Source organism: Montipora foliosa, chromosome 2 (assembly GCF_036669935.1).
Source record: "Montipora foliosa isolate CH-2021 chromosome 2, ASM3666993v2, whole genome shotgun sequence".
In the NCBI taxonomy this organism is placed as follows: domain Eukaryota; kingdom Metazoa; phylum Cnidaria; class Anthozoa; order Scleractinia; family Acroporidae; genus Montipora; species Montipora foliosa.
The window spans coordinates 2,418,186-2,426,953 of record NC_090870.1 but is presented as its reverse complement, the minus strand read 5'-3'; the positions used below and the strand labels follow the sequence as shown (position 1 = coordinate 2,426,953).

At 40.6% G+C, this 8,768-nt stretch overlaps 1 protein-coding gene across 2 annotated transcripts; it reads right to left on the bottom strand.

Moving 5' to 3' along the window:
* Positions 1-209: 209 nt before the first annotated feature.
* Positions 210-5,987, bottom strand: LOC137988697 (nucleolar protein 58-like). 2 transcript variants are annotated; one of them, XM_068834673.1, is made up of 5 exons: positions 5,622-5,987; positions 4,119-4,201; positions 3,134-3,343; positions 1,630-1,734; positions 210-937 (listed from the first exon to the last, which is right to left on the bottom strand). In XM_068834673.1, the coding sequence occupies exons 1-5, from the start codon at positions 5,944-5,946 to the stop codon at positions 254-256; spliced, it is 1,407 nt and encodes a 468-aa protein (XP_068690774.1). In that variant the 5' UTR covers positions 5,947-5,987; the 3' UTR covers positions 210-253. The 2 variants fall into 2 exon arrangements, with proteins under 2 accessions (XP_068690774.1, XP_068690781.1); XM_068834680.1 differs by lacking the exon at positions 3,134-3,343.
* Positions 5,988-8,768: the final 2,781 nt, after the last annotated feature.

Genomic DNA, 8,768 nt, shown 5'->3' with positions numbered 1-8,768 from the left:
TCTAAATCAATTATTCAATCGTAGGAGGGAAGAAAACTGTTTTGGAGTAGTACTAGTTCTTTATGACTGGCAACTTATTTGAAATGGATAATTTGGCGACTTTGAGCTGAAAGAGATCAGAATGCCACATAGTCAGCCAATGCCTCTAGAATCGGTGCTCGGTGACCTGGTCTTAGTGACGATGTCAGTGAGTCAGTTTTTTACTCGGAAATGATTGAAGTTTTATTGCTTACAGTTTACGAGAGAAGAGACCTTAATACAACTTTAAGTTCAATAATGACTTCACTGCAGCGTAATCTTCTTTTACGTGTTGACCTTTGCTTGCTTTAGCGTCCTCTCGCTTGCTTGTTTTACTTTCTTCTCCGCTTGTCTTTTTCTTGGTCTCTTCCTCCTTCTTTGGTTTCACCTCTTCTCCTTTCTTTGGTTTGGATCCTTCTTTATTTGGTTCAGTGTTCTCGCCTTCTTTCTTCGTTTTCACCGGTTCTTCCTTGTTTTTCACCGGTTCTTCCTTCTTTTGCTTGGCTTGTTGCTCTTTTTCTGGGCCATCTAAAACTTTAGCGTACGTGGGCTGGTTTTTATCTTGCGAAGTGGAATTAAGGGTGGTGGACTTTTGTTCGTTTTTGGAGCGCTTCAACTCAGACTGGTGCTTTTCTGCGCTATTTTCGTCGTCCTCGTTGCCGCTATCTTCCTCGTCCTCGGTCGATGCTTCACTATCTTCGTCATCATCCGGATGAAAGTCGGGATCTTCGTCGGAAACGTAGCTGTCACTGACATAAACTAGCTGCTCGGTCAACGTTCCTTCGGATTCTCCTTGCTCGTATTTCCGTTTCCGGTCAGGTGATGACGCAAATGGGTCAGCTTCATTCACCATCCTTCGGTAATTTCCTTTAAGTTGGCGTTTAGACCTCCTGGGTTCGTCTTTTTTCTGACCAATAATCTGTAACAATTCCGAACACAATTAATTAGTGTTAATGTTTGTACCAACATAAAGATATCAGAACAGAGCGGTTTTTCTCATTTTTAAAAGGTCTGAAACCTCGTCTCCTTTGCGTAGTCTAAAGGAGGGAGAACTTTCTTGAAGTTTCTTCAGTGAGCAAAACTGTTAACGCCAGAAAGAGTGTCACAAATCATATCGAGGTATTCGGTCGAAAGTAGGTTTATGATTGCTTGTCTTTTCATCGTTTTTCTCTTGATCGACTGACCTTAATCACTTAGGACTGAACAGAGCTTATTCTAATTCTAATTCCTTTCAGGTCTTTGGCTGTTTCGTAATCGAGCGTGCTTATTTCCTTGCATTTTGTTTCCGACTGACTAAAATTCGATGAATCATGAGATATTCTGACTCCGTGGCTTAATGGTTAGGTGTCAGTAAGACTTCCTTTCCAAGAAAAGAAGAATAATGTCTAATAAGCAGTATATAGTGAACAGTCAACAGTGGTTACTGACAGTGTCCCTGGAGTGTTGTGATTGGTAGGGAGGTGAAGGCTTTGGTGTAAGAGCGAATCGTGTACCAGCTGCGGTAATCCATGTAACTCTATAAGAATTAACATCGTTGTATGCACAACGAATCTGATCATCATCATCATTATCATTATTATCATCATTATCATCATCTCAAGACGTGTTTACCGGTAAGCTTTGAAGCATGTCTCGTGTGAAATTCCAGGACCATTGGGCAGCATTCTTTGCTGCGTTCACACCTGATGAGGGAACTGAGATGACAAAGGATACAACCTGGGGGAAAAAAAACGATTGAGAAATTTAGCCAGCTGGAAATAAGGGAAGGCGGTATGGGTGGGACTCTTAGATTTAATCTTAGCCTTCCGGTTGTTTTTTTTTTCCTCTGCTCTGAGAGGCTTTCCTTTAGGTTGTCAGCTTTATTCAGAGATGATAAGACTATTCACTATTTTCTCCTACGATGATCATATGAAAGTGCCTTGTTGTCTAATCACTCTCCAGTGGGTTTCGTTAGTATATACTAAAACAGTGTGAGAGTATAGCACAAAAATGTGATTATAACTCATTTATTCCCGCAAAGATTAAATTTTAGGGCGCAAATCCCCCGCCAGTCGCTCGGAGGTGAAAAGAGGTTTTGCACGGCAGGAACAATAGATTCTTTTTCCCATGGGAACAAATGTTCTTTCTAATGTAAACGATTTTCATTGTTCCTGCCATGCAACATGGCTGCCGTACAAAACCTCGATAGCAAAGGATAGTGGGAATTTGTGTAGCCAATCAGAGCGCGCCTTTAACGCTATCCACTGTGTTGGTTTGTGCTAATTTATTTTATTCAATAACTACCGTGGAAGCTCTAAAGAGCCTTCCCTGAACCCGTTTAAAACCACGAAATCTCCTTTAAAATCCCTCTTGCTTGTGTCAAGATAATGGTTGAAATATTTTACTTTGAGCGTCAATGATCAATTGACAAATTGAGAGTCAAATGGGAAGGGAGCAGCTACATAAATACCAGGGTCTATTATTCTACTATTACGCCATTTTACCATATTTGGTCAAGAGAACGTGCAAAATAGGAGACTAATACACTGTATTGTCCCAGTTTGACTGGTTTAGAACAGATCCTGAAAACGGACGGGACGGGAGTTTTCAATGAAAGAAATTGTTTAACACGACGCAAAGCCTGAGAATTTAGCTTGTCATCGCTTGTCATTCGTCATTTCCATATCCAATCAGATAAAGGAAATTTGAATGGTTGTCTGTTGTTTTAGTCATTTGCACGCGCCTTATTATGTAATCGAGACGATTCTCCGTCAGTGCAGGAAGCCAAAATGCCAGAAAATGGCGTCATAGTGGCGTAATAGTGGAATAATAAATCCCTTATTGAATGGGACATTTTGCTCGTTGCTCGTATTTTCTTCGCCCCTTTGGGGCTAGAAATACTATGCAACTCGCAAAATATCCGCGCGTATTATTATATGTTAAACCATTCAATAAAGGTGTATTTATTGGCCTATTATAAGAGCTTACTCGGGAGCAATTAAGGGGGTGGAGAGGGGCTTAACCCTTTCACCCCCGTGGGGTTCCCCATTGACGAGTAAAATCGTCTGGCGTTAGACAGTAAAATCTATAAGTGGCACCCTTGGGAGTGAAAGGGTTAATAGAGCTTTTACGATACCTTCGCTCCTCCAGCCATGATGTTCTTATTGACCCCCCGGATACGATCAATTTTTGTCACCACAACAGGCTGATCGTGTGCGGAATTGTTTGCTTTGTATTCTCTTTTCGCGGGGGTTGGTTTGCAAAAATCCACAGCAGCTTCTGTGACAGTGAGGAGAACCTCCGCCACATCCGATTGCTCAAGTTTGTCCACTCCGAGAGCCAAAATCTTGCAAACATTAACGAGAGATTACCCAGTTATTAAATTCTTCAATTTACTTTTGTAACTTTTTTTTGCAAATAAAGTACTTATTTACCGAGGGGATTTTTTACCGTTACCAATTTATAAAAGCCGGAAATGAGGATGATAACGACGACCACACCTCTCAGTTTTGTGAAACCTTCTTTTAGAAGATAAGAAATAGAACTTTTGCAGGTTTTAATCACATGGCACTAAAATCGCCACACTGAAACGCAAATTGCCCACTGGGACATTAAAAACAACGAAAATTTAGATTTAAACTTGCTTTGTTTTAGATGTCCCATTGCGCAATTTTAGCGTTCCAGTTTGGCGGTTTTTGTACCATGTGATCACTAACCTGTAAAAGGCTCATTCGAGTCCGCTGCAAAGTAATTTACTGTCCAGGCTGATCGTGTGGTAAGGTTACAGTATTTGACTAATTCCTCGGTGAAACCGTTTTAAGAGCGTCAGCCTTTCATTCCATTCTACTCCCTTGGCTCGTGGTGTTGAGATTTTTTTTCTAAGGGTGAATTTGAATACCTCAAAAAAAGGGTCGTGCCGTACCTCATCGAACGGGCTTCAGGATTGGCCAAAAGAACAATAGAGCGAACAAAGATAACAATGGATTTAGCACAGAAAACAATGTGAAGTACGACACTATATACAGTGACAGTGTTCAACAAGAGGTACGACCCTACCCCAAAATTAGGTCTCGGTCTCTCGCATTCGCTGCACGGATAACAGATCTACTGTACATTCTCACCTGATCCTTGCTTTCTTGAACCGCTGGCCATTTTTTCTGCATAAAGTCAATGCCATTACAAGCCATGTTGTCAACTTGGGAAACTAAACAAAAAAAAAAAAGCTTTTTTTCTGAGGTTGTCCCATTGTATGCTAAGGCATGTCCTCTTATTACCACTTTTTTTCAATGTCTAGATGCAAACATGCAATGGCCTTTCACGCATGCCCACAACATTCAGGCATTGGCATTACCTTTAACGTGCGTTCTTCCATTGCAAACTTAAAATAATTCCTAATACAATATTATTATTGTATTTGCATCCCTACTGCTCACGATTTTCGCGTCATTAGCGCGCGCGCATACAAAACGCAAGAGATTTCGCTCAAACTAAACCCGATAGCGAAATAAATGCTCCTTTTCTCTCAAACGAGCACGGTGACCCCCCTTTTTTTCCCCCCAGGTATTGCTAAGAACAGTCTAATAAAGAACATATTTGAAGAAGAAAAAAAGTTTGATAGTAGAACATGAATTTTTTTTGGAAAACAGTTCCGTACTGGGTGTATTTTACCCAAGGCGAGGACTTCAAGCTAACCACGGAGCTGTCCCAAAAAGTGTACTATTACCACAACCAGAGAATCAAAGACGGCCTACATGAAGCAATACTGCTTATGTGAATAAAAGAAGCTTTATTTTCAAAATAAAATTTTGTGTCTCTGAAGTAACCAAGGCTTAAATTCTGTATGAAGGTGATTCGAATTTTTAACGCGAAAACAGTAAAAATACCCCATTTTAAGAGCCTGCTGACGCGTAAACAAGCACGGTGACCCCATTTTTTTAATGCATTTTTTTAATGTTCATATCATGAATGTTAATTATGCCAAGTTTCCAAAAAAGTTTGATAGTAGAACAATTTCAAGGGAATTACTTTAAGTTTGCTATCCCATGGGCTGTTATGTATATTTCCAATTTAGGTAATTCTGAACGCACAGAAGATCACAGAAGTATACACTGACAAAAGATGGTAGTCAACACAGAGGCTTGAAAGCCCTTGAAATTCTGTTATTGAAAATAATTCTCGTTGATAAATCACGATTCTCTTTATAAATTGACGGAAAAGGTACCGTGCAATTCATTTGCTTTCATCGTGGCCTCATTTCCTTTGCTAGGGACTATTTGCAATTCCACACGATTGAATTCAGACAGTACAAAACGGGAAACGACTGACTGCATGAATATTGGGCAGCGTTTGATGCACGTGATTAACACGTTCCTTTGCGAAGCACGACACCCTTCCGTTTCACTAAAATGGGGGAGAAATTAAAACCAATGCGTTTTTCCCTCTCAGAAATACTGTCGATTGGGTTTCAGGAAAGGCTCGACACTAAAGCGTGGTTAAATCTTCTGTCTTTTGAGAAGGCAGAAATGTTCTAAAACATCCCACTTGTATTCCTTAATTATGTTTCGCTGAAAATGACAAACAACGCTCAACATATCAACATAATTTTCTAAGCACCTTCACCTAACCTTTCGTTTCAAATCCATCTTTGAGATGACCCAGTAAACCAGTGGTAGGCAGCGCAGAATAGACCCTTTGCGTCGTGACCATGGCAGTTTTAACGGTGACTTCAGCTGCAAGAAAGCCAAACTGAATTGGTTTGATACTGTCTCGAGTGCAGCGATATGCACCAGATACTCTCTTGCAGACTGTGTTTACAACTGGTACTTCGTAAAGTCGGTTCAAAACTTTTCCAAAATGCAGTGAAGAAGTTTCAGTCTTAGCAACTGTGCCGCCCTCGGGCTCTGTCTCCGCAGCCATACTGTCGTCTTGGCGGTGAAGGGCGATGACCATCTAACGAATTCTTAGCTCTATTTATTTGAATTTCTGGTGCACGAGGGACTTTTTAAGTGAGTGATAAATACCGAGAGAGATCGGGAATATTAATCCACGTCAAAACAAATATGTGTGCATATCTGTTGATTGCGGTTAACCTTTAAAGTACATGAGGAAATCAGGAAAAAAAACTAGCTAATTAACGTTCACAAGGGAATTTCAAACCCTAGTCTGAAAATTTAATTATACCTGAGGGAAAAATACTTATGCTGACGCATGCGTAAGCATAACCAACAAGCTCAAACTCAGTTGCGTCTTTGATCAGAGCTTCCTTCGTTGGTACAAAAGACACAAAGTAACAACAAGGTAACGTTTCTGCCTATATTACGTCTGCTTTAATATGCTTGCCTTTTTCAAGTGCTTGTATGCGCAGCGCCAGAGAACTTGATTAAATCTTGGTAAACACTTAAGAATAAAGATGAGCATGGTAATAGCAGAACGCTCCATGAAATCATTTCCAAATGACAGAAAAAACTAAAAGTGACTATATGAATGTAAGGTGATAGGTTTAAATTAACATATGCAGTGTTGTACTCAACACGTGTACATGTTAGGTATGTTCTAGTAAATAGTTTCACGCGATGGAGTCCGATTGTGTGTTCAGGCATGGCTTCTTCAATTTTATGGAAATTAATAATTAAACAGTCTAAAGGTGTGATTACATGGAGAATTTTAGCCCAGGCTGAACAGCCCTAGGAAGGAGGTTGAAACGGGCTGAAAAATCCGCAAAAAGTCCATGTAATCGAAATGGAACTTCAGCTCGGGCTGAAAAAGGAACGTGATCATGCGCATCGACTTGTTTTCGTATCTCAGTAAATTTTCCCAGGCAAATGTGCGTTTGGCGCATGGGCGGGTTTGAGAAACCGGGCTCGGGCTAGGATATTGAAACCTTCTCCGTGTGGTTTTAAGAGGATTTCTTTCAGAACCTGGGCTAAAATCTCAGCCCTGCTGACCGGGCTGAAATTCGACATGTAATCAGGCCCTTAGAAAGAACCAGTTTGAGGCGAAATTTCAGCAAATTCTTTTTGAGAGGACTTCGACGAGTTTCGAAACTGTAAGCTGAGAGCTTACTAAATCGTGACGGGATGAGAACTCGAGAGAACACCAAACGAGAAAATGGATACATTGAATATTAACCCTAGCGACCTGTGGCCGAAAAGTTTACGATTGCCAACAAGACGAGGGTTAACATCATCTCACAGTTAACCATCGCCTAAACTTCGTCGACCCAGACAAACGAGCCCACAGCAGGGCTTTTGAAAAGACATAATCGGGAGTGAAACGAACATCCATGGATCTCTACCAAAGTTATACACTTGGAAGCATCATTGAGCATATTGCCGATCACTACAAAGAGCGAAAAACGCGGAAGCCCACTAAATGCACAGTTCGTAATCCTGAAATGACTGTGCCTTATATAGGAAAGGAAGAAAACATACACTTTGCAGTGCTTCGGCGAATTCGCAAACAGAAAGAAAGAACAACTTCATGAAAACAAGAGCAGGTAGTCAATGAATTACTTTTATTTGCTCTGTTTGTTATGTAAGAGAATCTGAACCCTATTTCAACGAATGATTAAACACTTTTTGCGCTTATTCTAATATTGAAAAATGGCTAAAACTTCCGAGGAAAAGCGCCGAAATTGCAGAAAAAATGTTCGATTTTCCGTATTTCAGTCAGAAGTTCGAACAGTTTTTAGTGCGAAGTCCGAAGGACGAAGAACTATTAGGTTTAGAATAGGGCATGATACCTCAAGTAAGAAACGTAATATTTCCTGACCAAAATTGCGACGTCAGATGTCAATATTCTAAAAAGTCCGATACAATATGAGGCCTTACTTGACGCAAAAGAGGTTGAAAATTCTTCGAATTCTTTGTTAGGCCACGCGTAGTGGTGGGTAAGTATCTCGAACTATTTCATACAAGGGTAGTTGAGTCTACTGGCCGTTTGAGAACAAACAGGGAAATGTCGCTGACCTATAGATCCCCTAAAGATAATCTGTGGCCCATATCCAAATCATCGACGGGGAGAGCAGGTTAAGTCGCGTGTCTCGTTCTTAGCGGATCAGTCCGCCATTTTGATGTCGCTTTGCTGTGGAAGTCGACATTGTACGGACGCTTTTTATCGCACTCGCTCACTTACCACGCACATTGTAGAGCTATCCATACACAATCGAACAAAGGACCTTTCGCGATAGACAAAGATCCACTCTAATTTGTTCTTGCATGAGAGTTTCTGTTTTGGCAGGATTTTTGTGTTTCACAATAAAAGAACTCAACATAGCACTCTTATTATGAAACAAAATTGAGGTACCTGTTTTGAACGACTGCTGCGATACCGAGAGGTCACTGCTATTTCTAAAAGAGCTGCGCAAGCCGGAGCTGCTGAGTGATCATTTGCAAGGTGAGGTTCACAGTAAAGACTGTGGAAGATTTGGTACGATAAATTTATGCATGTAATGACCATGTAATAACACTAATGCAATCTAGAACTTCAGTGGGAATGCACAACAATTTTGTGAAGAGTAAAGAATTTTTGCTATGTATCAAAGGGAAGTTTTGGTCTGTTTCATTGCTTCTATTTTCTCCGGAGGGAATCTATCTGCCTACTTTACAACAACAAGCACATTTATCGCAACTAAATAGATGTGAGTCTTTGGTTTACTCAAATGTGCCCTTGTCGCCTTTATTTTCCTTTGCTTTTAAGACTGGCAAATGATGTTGAAACAAATCCCGTTAATCAGTGCTCTGGACCAAGGCCACTTCCTGTTTTCACCTTAC